Here is a 19,466-nt window from a genome sequence, read left to right on the forward strand (position 1 = left end):
GAGGAAAATAAGGCTGATAAAAGTAAGTAACTAGTCCAAAATCAAAGAGGCAAAGAAGTAACAGAGCCAAGATTTGACTGAAGAACACCTGCTTTATTGAATCCCTTTCTATCATCCTCCATCTCTTCTATGTGCTTGCAGCAATTTGTGCCGGCTACTCTTTTTGTGTCGCTGCAGTTATCGCACTGAAGGGTCAGTGTCGGTGTATTTGACTGTCATCCCCACTAGACAATTGGAATCCAGCGAAATCGCTAATATTAATAACAGGTACCATTTATTGAACATCTTCCATGCATTATATTTATTCAGCAAGTACTTAATGAGTGTCAGCTATGTACCAGCCGCTGTTCTAGGTACTGGGAATGCAGTGATGAACAAAACAGAGGTAGACTTTATCTGTAAGGAGTTTACATTTTGGTAGAGAAAGAGATCATGAAATTTACAAATTTATCTACATTACATCAAGTGGCCATAAGGACTTGGACACAGGCAGGTTGGTCGATGTGGCGATGGGGTGTATGGAAGTCTCTTCTGAGTCCTTCTAATTTTTTACTGAAATATGAAGCAAAGTTATCAGCTAAGCATGAGTAGGAGGAGGAAGTGTGGGAAGTTTGAGGACAGGGAACGTGAGAAACAGTCAGCTAGGGGAGTATGAGATAGAGTTAACTATAGATTAATGGGTGTGCAATAAAATCGGTCATCATGGTATGTTTTCCTCCAGCCATGTTCAGCTGCTCTGGGTCAAGTGCAGATTTAATTAAGTATACAATGTCAAGTTCTTTCTAGGTATCATCTCATTTAAATTTCCCAACAACCCTGCAGGTTGTTTAACTCTGTAGTTTCCAGATGAAGAAATTGAACTGAGAGAATGCATCACTTTCTGAAGGTCATGTAGACGGAAAGTATCAGAATTCAGATTTGAATCCAAATCTGTCACCTTCAAACCTTGAGTTATGAATTTTGACACAAAGTCCCTAACAAATTGGACCCACATCCTCAAATCTATATGTGCTTAGTATGTTCTCAGTGAACTAGCTTCGGAAACTTGGCTGAGGAGGAACTCTTACACATTTTGGTTGACTGAAAAGTTAATATGCGTCAACAGACTTGAGACTGCCAAAACAAGGTTAATTAGATTTAGGCTGCCTGAATAAAAATGTAGTAGCAAGCCCACCGTGCCGGCACGCCTGTAGTATTATGTCTGATCTGAGACGCCCAGGCTGTTGTGGGACATCAGCAAACTTGAAAGCATCATCCAGAGGAGAGCAGAGAGGGTAGTGCAGGGCTTGGGAGCCATAAAACATGAAAAATATGGGACAGAAAGAGACTATTTAGCCTTGGAAAGAAAAACTTAGCTCAGTGACTGTCTTTATACACATCTCCAAGACTGCCATATTCTGTGTGATTCTGGAGCACAGAATTAGTGCCTAAAAGAAGGTGACAGAGGTAGATGTGCCTCTGCATGAGGAAGAAGATTGTGTTGATTGGAGCCGTCTGGAACCAGGATAAGCTGTGCCACAGGGAGATGTGTGCTCTGGAATTAAAAGCCATCAAGAGGGTGTTCTATAACCTTTTGAGAGATGTCAGAGGGGATAGTCACAACAAGGACAGAGGGTGAAACTGAATTTTCTGTTAGTCCTGCCAATTCCAAGGAAGTCTGAGATAATAATCTCCCTTCTCAACATCCTTTGGTGTTTGTTATCCTTTAACAAATTTTCTTCTGAACATCTAGAGTCTAGTTCTTCGTGTGGGTATCCCAGCTCTGACATATATTAGCTGTGTGATGTTGCATAACTTAGGTATGATCCTGATGCCTGTCTAATCTATAAAGGGGGAATAATATAGAACCTCTATTATGGGGTTGTTGTGAGGATTACAGGCATCACTCCATGTAAAGTGCTTAGAAGGGTGCCTGGAATTATAAATGTCCAATAAGTGTTCACTCTCATTTTTTCAAGTGTTTTTCACACACTCCCCTTTAGTGCTGCTTCATTATTTCATGAGTTCTTGTTTTTTCCAACTAAATCGTCACTCTTGTCATAGGGCTGAGCATATATATATTACCGGGTACTTAATAGTTCAAAACAAAAATGTGTTTCTCTTCTTTCAAGCAACGTAAACTTGTGTAGAGGCATCTTTTGTACGTGCTCAGGGAGACTTTTCAATTTTGGTGGGATTATTACCTAGAGGAAAGGTTTTATGGATTTCTCCATCTTTTAAAATACTAAAGTGTGCTCAAACACTCCTTTTTCAAGGGTTGCTTCTTGTTTCCAGTCATCATTAGGAAATAAGCTAAGATTTGTTTAGGATACAGAACATAGCAGTTTTCTGAAGGTCTACTGGGTGCAAGCCCTGGGCTATATACCAGGGGGAGGAAGAGTAAGGGGGCAACAGTGGTGAGGAAATAAAGATAAGCAATAGGATCTCTATAGTTTGCAAGGATCGTACAGTCCAGTGGAAGAGAGAGAAAGATAAGGACCTGCCTGACCCACACTTGCTTACTTTTTCCCTTCATCTGCGACACCCACCTCTTTGTCTCATGGGTCCTAGCTTCAGTGACTTTGAGTTCCTCCAACAAGCTAAGAGATCACCCCTCTTCCTACTGTCTTTCCTTCTTAGACACTTTCCATGCCCTTTGCGTGACTGGCTTCTCTCACCTCTCAGGATGTGGCTTAAACAGCTTCTTTTCAGTTACACCTTTCTTATCTGCCATGTCTAAACAAATAATTTCCCCAGCCCACTCCCAATGATTATTTGTCAATATACCCCATTCGTTACGCCCACAGTACTTGCTACAACGTTTATTTTTATGTATTTATTTGTTTGCTTCCTTGTTTATTCACTTTTTCCACCCCAAAGGCAGCAATCACATCTATTTTTATTCACCAATGCAACCTCTTTCGCATAGCCAGACTTAACGGCAAATACGTGTGGAGTAAGTGAAAGATCCTTTCAGCATAAGGTGGTGAGCACAGGGTCTGAGGTGTGTATTGGTGCTAGGGATCACAGAAGATAGCCATCTAACCCAGTCTTGGAGATCCTGAAGGAGGGCATTGCAGAGGCTGTCACTGCCCCATCAGACCTCCTCAGCACCCTTCCCATACTTGCCAACAGTTTGCTATTGCAAGACTGCCAAGCTCCTGGAGGGTTCTCTCTGCCTGAGGGAGCATGCTTGGCCAACACACAGGGAAGGCCAGAATGGCCAAGGAGTGAACGCCCAGAAGCAGCTCTCAACCAATAAGGGGTAGGTGGGGGGGCCTCTGCATCTCAGCTTCCTTGCCCCTGGGTGGGACAACTCTGTATCTGAGTAGAGTCTACAGTGTTGCCATGAGGTCCAGCAGGGCTGAGCCCCAGCTGCAAAAGCAGTAACCTGTTCATTAAAACACCTTCCAGAGGCCCCCTTCCCTTTCTCACTTCCCCACCTCCTATTGGTGCCTCCAGGGAGACCTCCTTAGTAAATCGCTTGCATTCAAATCCTCATCTCAAGGTCAGCTTCTGGAAGATCTCAATCTAAAAAGGAACAAGTGACCAGAATCTTGAAAGGTGTGTCGAGTTCACTAGACAAGAGGTAAAAGAATTTCCAAAGAAGGCAGGATTGCCTTAGTGCAGAGAAGAGAATCAAAGTCCCAAAATCTGGGGGTCAGGTTTTGATTATGGCTGGGCCCCTGCAAGATATTTATAGGAAAAGATAGTAAACAATCAGCTGATCCTCAGCACATGAGATTAGCTGTTTCAGAGCCAACAGCACAGTTCCGTGCAGGTAGACAGAAGGTCCTAAACTCTTGAAATAACACATTGCAACCCTGCATGCTGTACTCATGAATCTTTAACTGAAGAGCTTCTTTGTGTCTTTTCCTTTTTTGAAATACAACTCGGGATCCAGGAATGTGAGGCTTAATCCTGAAAAGGAAGCCTTGTACAAATGGTTTCTTGAAAGCCAGCGTGCAGCCTGTTCATAAATTTTATGATGTGTGAAGCACATGTTCAAGGAAGTATTTATTAGTAAGGCCATAAGTTAAATTAGAAAGGGTGGTTCATGCCTTAAATATTCCGTCATTTTCCATACTGTTTATGTTTCCAGACCCAAGTGTGAAATTTAACTTTTCTTTTAATGTATTCACCTAACAAATGATTTACTCTAGGCCAACATGTTTTCTAATGGTCCCCAGTAGTGATGTTTTGCAGTTGGGGGGAGACTGGGAAAATGCTTCTAAATTACTTTTTCAATGTCAAAGTTTCTGTGCAGAAATCATAGAATGATCTTACTGGTGGATTTATTAAGAAGATGTAGTTTATTTCTCCCGGAAAGTTGGAGTATTTTATATTGGGGATGTTTTGATGAATTTGGAAACTGGCTAGTCATTGTGCTGTCTCTGAAAGTCACAATTGGCATAACTGAGTCTGTGAGTGGCTCGTATTAGGACACAGATCCTGTGATAGGTTGTGGCCCTTGGTCACTGATTTTTTTCAAAGCTCCTGCCAAGGCACACCAAAATAGGAGCTATAGTTGGAAAACTGTAAACTCTGTAGAACTTAAAAGGTATTGTGACCAACTCCTGATAGTAAAATCCTATGAATTTGAAATTATTTATAGTACAGACTATGCTATGTATGATATTAACAGCCTTATACTGAGCTTTATACTGAGTCTTTGTGTGAATATGGTTAATTTTACACATGTAAAGAGTAACAAATTTATTAAAAGAATCTAACTCATTTTGTATTTTTAAAACAAAGAATATCATGTGTGTATGTGCATGTGTGTTTGAGAGCGTGTGTGTGTGTGTGTGTGTGTGTGTGTGTTACTCTATAATGGGAAAATGAGTCATGTAGAAACAAAAATTCATTAAAATATGCTATCATTATATATAGATGTATATAGTGTGTGCCCTTAGCAGAGCCTTCTTGAATCCACAAAATGCTCAAAATACAAAAGTTTTGAAAATATTTGCATCTTGTGAAAGTGTTTTTTACATCTCTATTTATTACATTTCCCTGCTACACAGTCACCAAAACTCTCTGGAAAGTGATAAAGGCCTTAAGTAAAACCAGACTGGCATGGATCACTGACATATACTGGCATAAATTTAAAAAAAGAAGCTAGCTGATTTTTAAGCCTTGGTTCATTTCACAAAAGCAATGAATAGCAATGTTGTCAAAGAGTTGTGCCATGAAACCTAGTCATAAAGCTTTTTCTGCATTTAAAATCCTGACTGGGAGCCAAGGTTTATCTTTAAACACTCATGCTTGAACATGTCCAGACAAAGTGTTCCTAATTGTAACTTGCCCTGCTTTCTTTTTTGTCTAGAAAGTAGATTTCCTTTGTAAGGGATAGAATAAGCTGTAGACATTCAGACATAGGACTTAAGAATACATGTAACCACAGTATTTCAAGGCATTAAATGTTTATTTTCTGTGTAGTTGTTGAAATTACAGACTTTGGAATTAGTCACCTGAATTTGCCTAACTAGCTCTGCAAATCATTAGCTGTAAGACTTGGATCTCTGTTCCCTTCTCTGTAACATGGGAATACTGAAAGCATCTATCGCATATATTTATTACGGACATTAAAAGAAATAAGGTATGGAGAGCACCTAGCACTGTGCCTGACACCTAGAAAGTATTCAGCAAATATTAACTATTATATTATTATTATTAGTCTACTATGTGCCAGGCACTGTACCAATCTCCTTGAATAATCTCATTGCATGGTCAACATATGACCTGCAAGGTAAATATAAGTATGGTTATTTTATAAATTAAGAGATGGAGGATCAGCGAAAAGTTATGGAAACAAGCTGGTAAGAAGCAAGACAATGACTCAAACCCAGGCCTCTTTAGCTCCATGTTCTTCTATTCATGTCCTGTTTCATACAGTATCAGTGATATGTGGCTACTTAAGTTTAAATTTAAATCAATTTGAATTAAATGAAGGAAAAACATTTAGTTCCTTCGTTCCACTAGCCACATGCCAAGTCTCGATAGCCACATGTTATTAGTAGCTATGATACTGGATGGTACAGATAGAGAATATTTCCTTCATCTGTTCTATTTGACAATATTGCAGTCTAGACCATACTATCTCTCCAGGCTGGTTTGCTCTCAACAGGACAAAAAATTTTTTCTTTTAAATATTATAACAAAGGCTCATTAATTAATTACTTAACCCTTTGTAATAAAGAAAACACATTGCTATAGATGGCCATGTAGATCGTAGCTAATCCATCTAACAGTCTACACAGGAATGAAAAATTTGCCCTTGGCCAGATCATCACAGTGCCCAAGAACTGGGAGAATCCTCAGCTGTAGTCTAGATGATCTTTTTATTCAATAATAAGAACCCATGGTGATGGGAAATCCTAAAGCCAATGTGAAAATGCAAGATGGGTCTCCACCTCTCATCTACCTCTAACACTCTATGGACCTATAACTTTCATCTGGGGCTCAACAAGCTTAAAGCTGTTTTCAATATTTTTTAAGTTTCTGGGTGTAGTCTACTTAGGTGTAAGCTTTGGAAAGAGGAGATAGTGATTTATTATGTCGTTAACACTGATATTTTGCCCAGGAAATTTTTCTCTTAACTGGAAGCCAAATGACTTTTCTAGCTAGGTAGCCAATAAGCAATATTTATGATATTTATCACCTTCTTTTCATAGACCTTTTTGATTAGTATCAGATATTACAATCTGGAGACTGTAAATGCAAAGGGCAAATGGGAGTGGCAAAGCAAACAACCATATAATCCAATATTCAAAACAAAATCAAATAGATTGCCTCTTTGAACAGAAGCTCTTTCATATAAAGCCAACTCTTGTTAGAGAGCAGAGTGGTGCAGCAGAACCGCGCTGGGCCCATAAAACCAACTTTGATTTCAGAAGAAATAGTTGAGGCATGAGGGACAGACCTGAGGAACTTCATGCATATAAAAGAGCAGCTGGCATCGTAGAAGGAGCATTAGGTAAGGGATCAGAAGATCTGATATCTCCATGGTATCCCGAACGTACTTCAACTATAGCATCTACCATATTATGTATTAATTGTCAGTTTCCGTGTCCAAGTCTCCCATAGACTATGAGTTCCTGAAAACCTACTGCCTATCACAGTGTCTCACGACATGGTAAAATATTAGACTTATTGAAAAAATAAACCAACAAATAATTATTGGGTAGCTAATAGAATCAAGGAAGACCAAGAACCTGTATTTTACACCATACACCCTCCAAAAAAATTATGCTTATATCCCAAACCCTTCACACCCCATTGTTATCGCTTTAGCCAACTTGCTCTGACCCATGTGCTGACCTGCTTCTCTTTGCCAAGCTGACTTGGTTTAATAGTAAATTCTAAGGTTTTTCTCTAAAAGCACTTGATAAGCAACACTGAAAAAAAAAGGAACAGAAACGGCTATAGTTCTTTCAGTTATGGTTAGTCCCACGGAGAGAAGAGTTAAAACAAAAATTAAGAACCAGTGGCTGAATATAAACTCGACTTCCTGAGAAGATACAGTAAGTCACTTGGGCCTGTGGAATGTATTCAGTACTGAAGAATATTAACATTGTCCAAAATAATGAATGCAGCCACTAGGGAGGACTCATTTAGAGTTTGCAATTTAGGCCCTGAAAATTCTGCCTCATTATGCATTATGCAATATTATGCAAACTTTGGCAATACATGTGTTTATAATCTGATTAGTTCTTCCCCCTGCCCTGCCCCAACACACACCTACTCATCTCTGTGAATGTCCTCATGCAACTCGCTGGTAGGAGATCAAGAAGTGGCTTCCTGCACCTGTAAGTATCTTTGCTACTACTAAACCAACATCTGACTCCTAAGAAATCCCTGGTTCTGCAGAAACAGCCATGCTGACATCAAAGAAGAAAGAAATGACATCAAAGAAGAAATGATTTCCAATCTACAACTACTACAAGGGAACCCGATCTTTTATCTTAAACTGGAGGCTCTGGGGTTGTTTTCTGTAACATGCTGTATATTTCCCAGTTAGAAAAAGGAGGCATTGCACAGGATGATTTTGAGATCATAAGTCCTCATTCCGTCACTTGTTAGGAAGGCTTGCCTTCCTAAGGCAAATTCTTTCCCCCAAAATGAAGAAATCAAGTGGATTAGCTAGAGTGGTCTTTGCTGAACGCAATTATTAATATCTGAGTTATTTTCCTTGGCAAAATTATGTTTCCTCTGTGTTCTACCTCCTTTGAGAGAGCCTGGTTTGTAAGCAAATTATTTTCCACATTTGTTTTCCTTTCTGTTTTTTCAAGTAAACATTTTTATGAGTAATAAATCATGAGGAATCAGAAAACAAAGAAAGGCATTTGACTTTATCTCATGTGGCATTGTCACCAAAGTGTTTGTGCATGCCATGAGTACAACTTTCATCTTTTCCTCCCCATGGACAGCTTTTGCTGACTCCTGTGAACAAGTTGACCCTAGAGAAAGCTTCTTATCAGGTAAAATAAGAGGAAGAAGGAGAGTTCCTACCATGGCAAACACTTCTCACCCCGACCCCCAGGGATAGGCATATGCTGTTCTAGCACGTGATTCTGATTTTATCTCTATTTGGAATTGAGCAATATGACTTGGCTGTTAAAATACACAATATTTCAAGGCTATTTCTAAGCAATGTCCAGGCAGAGAAGCCCTAAGGACATATGCATCAAGAGCCATCACAAGCTAAACAACATTCTCTTGACAAATGTGTTATAGTGAATACCTGTCATGGGTCTTCCACGGTTGTAGGCAGAAAGCATAGAGTAGACTGGCTTGGGTCCAGGGAAGAAGAGCTGGTAACTTGGGCATTTCTAATATGACTGAAATTTAATCAATTCCATGATAGAACAAAGGTCAGCTTCAATGAACTAGTCCCTTCTCTGAGGTTCTCACTGTATGTTAAAAACAGTGCAATCCCATCTGGTTTCTTCTTTTTCTTAATTCACAGAATGTCAGTACTGGGGCTCAGAGTTCCAGCTACCTACTCTGGATTTTGAAGGTGTTTTAAAAGATGATGAGCATGCATACAGGTGGCTCTCCAGGCTCAAGAAAGTCGGCATAGTGCGACTCACAGGAGCATCTGACAAACGAGGAGAAGTTTTAAAACTTGGGAAAAGGATTGGTTTCCTTTATCTCACATTTTATGGGTGAGTCACCAAATAGTTGGTATTCTGCCATCATATATAGGGTTTGATATACTTCCCAGACAGGGGACTCTTTTGATTGATGATATAGAAATTTCCACAATGTCTTGACAGGAAGTCAGATGAGAATCTAAAAGTGGGATTTCTCTGAGAATGACTGGAATGACGTCAGACGCCAAAGACAGGATAGTTAAAGGTCGAGGATTAGTTTGCTAGGGCCGCACAACAGAATACCATAGACTGGGTGGCTTGAACAACAAAAGTTTATTTCCTCGTTTATTTCCTCACAGTTCTAAAGGCCAGAAGTCCAAGATCAAGGTGCTGGCAGGTTTGGTTCTTGGTGAGCACTCTCTTCCTCGCTTGCAGTTGGCCAATTTCTCACTGTATCTTCACATGACCTTTCCTCAGGGTACCTGCACTCCTGGTATCTCTTCCTCTTCTTATAAAGACACCAGTCCTATTGGATTAGGGCCCCGCCCTTAAGATTTCATTTAATCGGGAATTCCCTGGCAGTCCAGTGGTTAGGACTCCACGCTCTCACTGGAGAGGGCCCGGGTTCAATCCCTGGTCAAAAAAGAAAAAAACCAAAGATTTCATTTAACCCTAATCACCTCCTTAAAGGCCCTTTCTCCGAATGTAGTCACACTGAAGGTTAGGGTTTCATCATATGAATTTGGGAAGGACACAATTCAGTCCATACCAAGTGGGATAGAAGACTGTTTCTCTAAGGCTTTTTAAAAATATTCAGCTTTACAACTGTGAACGTTTATTAAAGTTTTACCTCCCAAGAGTTGGCACAAAATTAGGTTGGGCCCTGGGGAAATGAAACCAGCCACCAGATGTTTTAAGTAAAGCTAACATGCAGAAAATTAAGTCTACGCACTTTAGCAAGTAACAGGAAATACAATTGATTTTAACTTTGGAACAAGAAGCTGTTTGCATAAGAATTGCCTGAGAGGTAACATTAATTATGGATAAGAAAACACTAGCAACAGGAAACACTACCTGGAAGTGGGGGTATGACTGTATTTCTAATCTTTAGGGTGAGCCTGTCATCTGCGATGGAGACACTTATTCTTGGGCTCAGAGTAGAGGGCACTAAAAGTGAAAAGGACCTGCAGAATGCAAAGTTTGCAAACTGGTAGCACGCGGGCAGTATTCAGATGTGTTTTGTTTGGCTCACATGATGTTGAAAAAAAATGGAATCAACACTTAAAAACTGGGAGATTTTACATTAAATATGGAGCTGACTTTTCTTGAAAAATCAAATGTAGCAACAACTGAGCTTAAACCCTGCTTGCCAGCAACCTGCTGGAGGTAAGAAAAGGCTGAGCCCTGAAGAGAGCATACTCTCACTCTCCAATTTCACGAATTCTGCCCCCAACTCCCACCTCAGACCTGCAAGAGCCCTGCTAGCCTTTGACTTTGCCCCTAGGTTTGCTAATCTAGAGCAAGACCTCGTCTGTAGGTAAACAGGAGGTCAAAAATATTCAGTCACTTGCCTCCAATGATTTGAGTATGTTTATTCGTGGCAGAAGACTCTATCATGTTTAGGCTTGGATGACCCAGTCCCCACTCCCATCCCAAGAACAAACTTTTACCATTAGCGAGTTTGTGTCATACAAAATTTTTATCTCCCCTACATCTGTAAGAATTTAAGCTGCCTTACAGATTACAGCAGCAACAACAGACAAAGGAAAGAGGAAGAGTCTTGAAATTATTAAGAGCCCCAACTGTATTATTTGCTCTCTATTTATTTTTCACAACTTTCTGGAATAGATATTATCCCTGAGTTCACTAATGAGGAAGCTGAAGCCCAGAGAATTAAAGTATAAACCCAAGTTTCCACAGATAGTAAACAAGAAACCAGAGTTGGAATCTGTGTCTGTCCCATCCCTGGGCTTTCTAATCTACCTTACTATCAATCATAGTATGAAGGAAGAACACGGAAAAGATGCTTTAGGGCGCTGGAGGTAAACAGAGCACTTCAAATATCTTCTAAGTTGTTTTACTTCATTTTTATTTGCTGACAACAGACTTTTTGCATTGATGCCAACACATTTCACAGTTTCGTTACAGTGGCCAAATTTGGGGCTCTTTGTTATGGTTCCCTAACTTCCACCCCTATCCATCACATTAAGGGTCAGATTCTTAGTCCTGATTTATGACTTGTGTTTTATTTTGTTTTGTTGTTACAAATCCTTAAAAAGGCTTAATAATTTGGCCACTGATCTAATATTGTGAAATTTATTGGAATGAATACTAAAGGTTTGTTGTCAAAACAAATCAGATTTCCTACTACTCTTCCATTCCCTTTGTCCAAGATCTTTGCATCTGACCACATGGTTTACCTACACAATTTCACCTTCAGCAGTTGATCACATTTCTTCCCTAAATCTCTCAAACTATACCACACTCCAGAAAATGCCTTTCTTTCCACCTTACTGCTTCTTCCACCAATGATTACCAAGATCTCTTTTTTTAATTTTTATTTATTTATTTTTTGGTAATTTCTAATTCCCTACCTCAAGAACTTAACGAAGAGAACAGTTTTGTTGTTGTTGTTGTTGTAGCTCTGATTTTGTTTGTTTGCTTACTTGTTTCAGGGGATTTTGTCAACAGAATGAGAAAAGTGAATATTTTCCCCGAAGTTATTTGCCGTTTCTATACTGAAGTTAGGGTAACATGAGATTTTTAAATAAGGGAGATATTTAGGAAAATGTTTCTCAACCTAGGCTGCACAGTAGAATAACCAATTTAAAAAATACTGACATCTGGGTCCCATCTCCAGAAAATTTTTTTTTTAACAGGACTTGGATTTGGCCTGGGTATCAGGAATTTTAGAAACTTCAGGTGATACTCATTTGCAGCAAAGGTCATAAGCCTCTGGTTAAGAGGAAGGGTAGTTCAAGAGAAGGCAGGTCACAGGTGGTGTGGAGCTTGGGTTCTTTACATCCTCTGAACTCTCACAATTATGTAGACTAAATGGCACTTGTCATGTTCTTCTTTGTACTGTGGTAATGCCTGGACATGATTTAGAACAGAATCAGTAGCTGCCTTAGACAGGGTCTCTCCCTTTCATATCTTTGTTTCTCCACTGGCCTTACTCTTGTTTGAAAAATAACTGGTTGATGAGTGAGTAAACGGAAAGAATAAATGAAGGCAATAAATAATGAAGGCAATAATAATAATGCCAGAAATAGGAGAGGGACAGAGAAAGGAAAGTGGGAAATGTTAAAGGTAAACTTTGCTTTCCGGGTAGATTTTTCAAGGAGCCTGGTTTCCGCTCTTGCTTAGTTGCCAAAAACAATAATAGCTTGGTGCTACTTCACACATGCTTGCCTTGGGGAAACTAACCTAGTACTTTTCCATTCGAATAGGGTTACTAGTTTAGAGAATTTGAACTGCGTGTGTCTAAAGTGAGAATTATAATGTATGTCTATTTTGGGGTTTTGGCTGCCATCTACATTGTTAGATTGTTGGTTGGATAAACAAAAACAGTAGATTCCAGAACTTTCTGTAGTTTTAGCATATGGTAGGCAAGGAATAAATGTATAATGAATAAATTCACACATAGTTTTTAATAGACTATAAAGCAGCTGACGAATGCAATAGTTATTAGAGCATTTCATATTATAAAATTATGTTCACCTACTAAATCAAAATGGCAACAGCTTTGAGGATAAATGTTTACATCATTTTCCATAGCTGTATTTTCTCAGATACTTGCCATTTTTTGACAGTGCATCATCTAGGCAATATTTTTTCATGCAGCCATGTGAAATGCTCAGTAACCTTACTGCCTTAAGGATGAAATCTTTCCTGGGAGAAAAGAATAAGAGTTGGTAAAGAAACCCCCATTGTCAATTTTGTCAAATACATATACATGTGGATCAGTATGTAAAAAGATGACCTTTTCAGGAGGATTTAAACCTTTGACTTGGAACAATGTAGTTTTTGCAGAGTGAGGCCAAAAGCCTCATCCCATGTCCCTGACCACACCCCGCCCCCACAAAAGGAATAAAAACAGCTTTCTGGATCATTTCTTTATTGAACAAAATATCTGAATTTTATGACATAATTTAACCCAATGTGAAATAGTCATTGTAAACTACACTCCACTGTCATCTTCAATGACTGAATGCAAGTTAGAATAATGCATTCGACAATGCATCCCACAGAGTAAGTCTTAAAGAAAGTACAATCACTGTCAATGAAAGAGAATGTCCTGGTCGGTGGTATTGTCGTCTTGCTCATCCATGCAACAACCATTCCTTGAATACTTTACCACGTGCAAGGCACCATGCCAGGCATTTTGTTCTGAACTAGATCTGGGTTTCTACTTTATGGAAAACTATCTTTGGTGATTGCTGTATATGGGTGATTATAAAGAGTTGAGTTGACTTCATCTAGATAATCTGGAACAATAAATATTCCATAAAACCAAGGAACAAACTGTAAAGTACCCCTGGACTTCTGGCATTACAAATGAGGGAACAAGATAGTCAATACATGCCAACAGTAATTAAAAGGTAACACATAGTGGAAGGGTGATACTCTCCCAGCCTGGTGAAAGCATGGTGAAGATGGGGCGATATTCAACTATCAATATGGCAACTAGAGAGAATGAAGCCAGACTCCTCAAACTTACACAGGCTACCACTGTATAAATAGGTGTGACATTACTACATACATATTTAATTATGACTATATAATTCCATACAGCTCCTCCTCCCCATCTCAAGCTAGCCCAACTTAGATGCAAACCATTTTATCCACCAAAGAGAGTTGGTAGGGAACGACTACAGCCATAGTTCCTTTCTCACTTTGCTCAGATTGCTTTCCTCCCTTCCTACTTAACACCTTCTTTCTTGCATGCATCTCCCTCGCTTTTGCATTTCCTGACCTTTATCCTGTCTACAAACAACCTGTTCCAAGTCCTCCTCTGATTTTGGCTGCTTTTTGGCCTTTTGTGCCCTAGTTGCTTGACCTATTAATCTTTCTCCTCCTGTGTTCCAACCACCATCCCTGCTACATCCTCCCTTGATCTGGTAGCCTCTGAAGTTTTAAGGGAGAGAACCCCTCTCCCAGCCTCAGCTCTGTGAGATCACTACCAGCGCCACATCCCCATGCCCAGGCATTACAAGAAAACAAAATAAGTACTTTACTACTCATCCTAGGAGCTAGTTTTGCATTCTGAACTGCCCATCCAGAAAGAGAGGTGGAAATTCCCTTCTCTCCCATATATTCCTAATATCTAGTTAGGCAATTTCTGTTTCCTGTGGAAGATTCCACTTTTAGGGATAATGCATGCAGTGTGAAAGAAAATAAACTACTGTGTTGTAAGATATCACTACTGTTAGTTTGCTGGGTTGTAGTAATATTTGCTAGTCATCATATTTTGAGACTGTAATTATAAGACAATGAGAAGTTCACATGCTCTTCCCTAAAAAGGCAAAAGCATAACCTGCGAATTTCTTCTCTAATTAGTTGGACAACTAAATTAACTGGTGAGGTTAGGGTATTACTATTTATATATACTTGTGTGTGTGTGTGTGTGTGTGTATGTGTGCGTGTGTGTGTGTGTGTGACACAGAGATGGGGTGGGGAAGGAGGGTTCAACATCGTATTTTTTAGTGTTTACCACTAATATTGTATATTAACTAGTTATCTTGCTTGTGACTACTAGCCAGGATAACCTTTGAAAATAAGGCATGTGTATCTCATTGCCATTGCCACCATCATATTGAGCTCTTTGCAGGCAGAAATGGTGGCCTGCTCAGTACTAGCTTGGTGTCTCACACACACTTATCTCTCAGGAAACGTTAATGAAAGGGAATATATGCTACGATATTGAGAAATTCCATTTGATCAAGACATCAAAAATTCTTTCTTAGCATTGTCGATATTTATCAGTCCTTAGAAAATTAACCTCATGAACAACTCATCAGAAAGTCAAGAGGAAGAAAAATACAAATTTCAACCGTAGCTAGCAAAACTCCTCTTTTCCAGATCAGAGCCCAGAAGTTCAGTTCTTTCTTCTTCTTTCTTCTTTCTAAGAATATTTTATTTTCTAGCACAAGCAAGATGCAGTAACACATGTAACAAGGATTAGACTAAGAAGAATAATCAGCTGAAAATTAAAAAATATATTTTTCTGAAACACTAACATCAGGAATAAAATAAAGATGATGAGAGATAATGAGGAATAGGGGTAAAAGCAAAGAAATTTATGAATCTTGGTGGTAGTCAAATTTTATTTTGTGGAGACAGCATGAAAGCTATGTAAATGCTGAATAAAACTTATAAGGCCACAAATTGTTGTGGAAAATAAATAAATACTTTGAAACACTTCCTTCCGAAAAGTTTAGGAAAGAATTGAGGACCCAATGCCCCAGAACATCTGTATTGCCTTACTGCCCAGAGAGCTGCCCACGGGACCAGTAGGGAAGCAGAGCTTAATCATGGCTTCACCACCAGCTATTTGTAGGTGAGAAGTTGGTCTAAACTTTTCTTTAGTTTCCCAGAGTTCTCTGATTCTCCTCTACTGAGGCCTTGTTTCTATTTCTAAAGGAGTGTTTTAATACCTGTCATGCCCTTTGAGGCCTTTGGATGAAAATTTGCTGGAAAAATCTAAAAATGCTACTATTACTGCTGAGTTTTGCATTTGCATGAGTACCTTGCATGCAGGCTTCATGAGATGAATAAAATAATGTCAAACAGCAAATGTTTCTATTGGGCTGTTTGTCAAATGCACCAGCCAAGCCAGTTAAGAATTAACATTATTGAAATAGCCTCTGGGGAGAACAAACATATCTCCTTTCCAGCATTCACTGGATTTCTGCTAGCATTTCTGTAAGCCAGCCCAGCAGCACTTCACACATTAACTTGTATTAGAGATTGAGGACGTATGAGTGAAAAATATGATTATTCTTTGGCATCTGGCTCCTTAGAAATTGCTCCTACCATTAGTACTCCCTCCAAATCTGACTTTGAAACAGCTACTTGCTTGATATACATGTTACTAGAAAACGTTTGTGAAGTGTGGGGACTGAAGAGGGGAAGAAAAAACAAGTTTACCCATTTTGCTGAAGTTTCTAGCCAAGAAATTGCTTGAGAAAACCACACAGCCCTTCTTGAATAAAAATGGCTATAAAATAAAAACTAACCTAGAAGCAATTCAGACTTGGGAAGAAAACAAAGAAAACTTGTCTGAGTTCTGAATTGAGTTGTAATTTCATCCTACTTCGTGAAAAATCTACACTGAGATTTCTTAATGAGTTGTTTTAGATTTAGTATTGATCACAGTATTTGAGGATTGGGTTGGGGGGAGCTTTAAAATGTGTATTCTTCTGAGTATTAGGGTTTCCCAAGCAGAGTAACAAGCTGTGTTCTTTCGGCCATTGTGAATCCCAGTTTATGTTATCAGCCAAGAGCCAGTCCCCGGAGTTCCCTTTGTAATATTAGGTTTCACGGTAAAGTAGCTGCCAACAAAACCACTTGAGTATGAGGTCATCTCATGAATGAAAGGAAAAATAATTTCTGTATCTGATGCTCCTCTAGAAATCACTTGAGGAAATTTATAGGCTACCCTACTAAGGCAGTTGCTTTTCCACAAGCCCTCCAATCCCCATTACCTCCTTGGTTATACTCTGTGCAGCCAAGACAGGCAGCTGCTGTTATTGGGATGGGAGAAAATAATTTTCTGTTAAGCACTTTTTATGTGCTAAGTATTGAGCTCCATGCTTTACCATCATGATCTTGAATCTTGACAATTCTGATAAGAATCATTATCCCCATTTTAAAAGTAAGGAAACTGAGACAGAAGAATCAGCTACAAACTCAGGTTTACTTGACTCAACAGTCTGTAATCTTTCCTTTACAGCACGCCACTATGGTGGTTTGTTGATATTAACATTTTCCCATAGTCCCTAATGCCATAATAATTGTTGACTATCAAATGTGGCTTCGACTCATACTGCTAGCCCAGATGCAAGGGAATAATTTGACAGGATTATGTGGAAAGTTCTCAAACTAAACCATAATGACAGTACCAGACTATTCATTCCCTTCCCCTCTGTTAAATTCAAATTACAGCCAACTGTTTATGCAAAGGGAAAACGACAGTTGACAAACAGATAACTTGTCACAAGAGAAGATAAAGTTTATATTTTTTTCTTTTTTTTTAATATTTAAATTTTATTTATTTTTTTATACAGCAGGTTCTTATTAGTCATCAATTTTATACACTTCAGTGTATACATGTCAATCCCAATCGCCCACTATGTCACACCACCACAACCACCACCCCGCCACTTTCCCCCCTTGGTGTCCATACGTTTGTTCTCTACACCTGCGTCTCAATTTCTGCCCTGCAAACCAGTTCATCTGTACCATATTCCTAGGTTCCACATATAGGCATTAATATACGATATTTGTTTTTCTCTTTCTGACTTGCTTCACTCTGTATGACAGTCTCTAGATCCATCCATGTCTCTACAGATGACCCAATTTCATTCCTTTTTATGGCTGAGTAATATTCCATTGTATATATGTACCACATCTTCTTTATCCATTCGTCTGTCAATGGGCATTTAGGTTGCTTCCATGACCTGGCTATTGTAAATAGTGCTGCAATGCACATTGGGGTGCATGTGTCCTTTTGAATTATGGTTTTCTCTGGGTATATGCCCAGTAGTGGGATTGCTGGATCATATGGTAATTCTATTTTTAGTTTTTTAAGGAACCTCCATACTGTTCTCCATAGTGGCTGTATCAATTTACATTCCCACCAACAGTGCAAGAGGGTTCCCTCTTCTCCACACCCTCTCCAGCATTTGTTGTTTGTAGATTTTCTGACGATGCCCATTCTAACTGGTGTGAGGTGATACCTCATTGTAGTTTTGATATGCATTTCTCTAATAATTAGTGATGTTGAGCAGCTTTTCATGTGCTTCTTGGCCATCTGTATGTCTTCTTTGGAGAAATGTCTATGTAGGTCTTCTGCCCATTTTTGGATTGGGTTGTTTGTTTTTTTAATATTGAGCTGCATGACCTGTGTATATATTTTGGAGATTAATCCTTGGTCCGTGGATTCGTTTGAAAATATTTTCCCCCATTCTGAGGGTTGTCTTTTTGTCTTGTTTATGGTTTCCTTTGCTGTGCAAAAACTTTGAAGTTTCATTAGGTCCCATTTGTTTATTTTTGTTTTTATTTCCATTACTCTAGGAGGTGGATCAAAAAAGATCTTGCTGTGATTTATGTCAAAAAGTGCTCTTCCTATATTTTCCTCTAAGAGTTTTATAGTGTCTGGTCTTACATGTAGGTCTCTAATCCATTTTGAGTTTATTTTTGTGTTTGGTGTTAGGGAGTGTTCTAATTTCATTCTTTTACATGTAGCTGTCCAGTTTTCCCAGCACCACCTATTGAAGAGACTGTCTTTTCCCCATTGTATATCCTTGCCTCCTTTGTCATAGATTAGTTGACCATAGGTGCATGGGTTTAACTCTGAGCTTTCTATCTTGTTCCATTGATCTATGTTTCCATTTTTGTGCCACTACCATATTGTCTTGAGTACTGTAGCTTTGTAGTATAGTCTGAAGTCAGGGAGTCTGATTCCTCCAGCTCCGTTTTTTTCCCTCAAGACTGCTTTGGCTTTTCGGGGTCTTTTGTGTCCCCATACAAATTTTAAGATTTTTTGTTCTAGTTTCATAAAAAATCCCATTCGTAATTTGATAAGGATTGCATTGAATCTATAGATTGCTTTGGGTGGTATAGTCATTTTCACAATATTGATTCTTCCAATCCAAGAACATGGTATATCTCTCCATCTGTTGGTATCATCTTTAATTTATTTCATCAGTGTCTTACAGTTTTCTTCGTACAGGTCTTTTGTCTCCCTAGGTAGGTTTATTCCCGGGTATTTTATTCTTTTTGTTGCAATGGTAAGTGGGAGTGTTTCCTTAATTTCTCTTTCAGATTTTTCATCATTAGTGTATAGGAATGCAAGAGATTTCTGTGCATTAATTTTGTATCCTGCAACTTTACCAAATTCATTGATTAGCTCTAGTAGTTTTCTGGTGGCGTCTTTAGGATTCTCTATGTATAGTATCATGTCATCTGCAAACAGTGACAGTTTTACTTGTTCTTTTCCAATTTGGATTCCTTTTATTTCTTTTTCTTCTCTGATTGCTGTGGCTAGGAGTTCCAAAACTATGTTGAATAATAGTGGCAAGAGTGGGCATCCTTGTCTTGTTCCTGATCTTAGAGGAAATGATTTCAGTTTTTCACCACTGAGAATGATGTTTGCTGTGGGTTTGT

At 39.0% G+C, this 19,466-nt stretch overlaps 1 protein-coding gene across 3 annotated transcripts in view; it reads left to right on the top strand.

Moving 5' to 3' along the window:
• BBOX1 (gamma-butyrobetaine hydroxylase 1) overlaps positions 1-19,466 on the top strand; it is an 87,018-nt gene that overhangs the window by 16,910 nt on the left and 50,642 nt on the right. For all 3 annotated transcript variants that reach the window (XM_036860967.1, XM_036860968.1, XM_036860969.1), the window contains exon 4: positions 8,951-9,149. In XM_036860967.1, coding sequence (XP_036716862.1) covers positions 8,951-9,149 — 199 coding nt within the window. The remainder of the gene's footprint in view (positions 1-8,950; positions 9,150-19,466) is intronic.

This window comes from Balaenoptera musculus, chromosome 8 (genome assembly GCF_009873245.2).
Source record: "Balaenoptera musculus isolate JJ_BM4_2016_0621 chromosome 8, mBalMus1.pri.v3, whole genome shotgun sequence".
NCBI classification, from domain to species: Eukaryota; Metazoa; Chordata; class Mammalia; order Artiodactyla; family Balaenopteridae; genus Balaenoptera; species Balaenoptera musculus.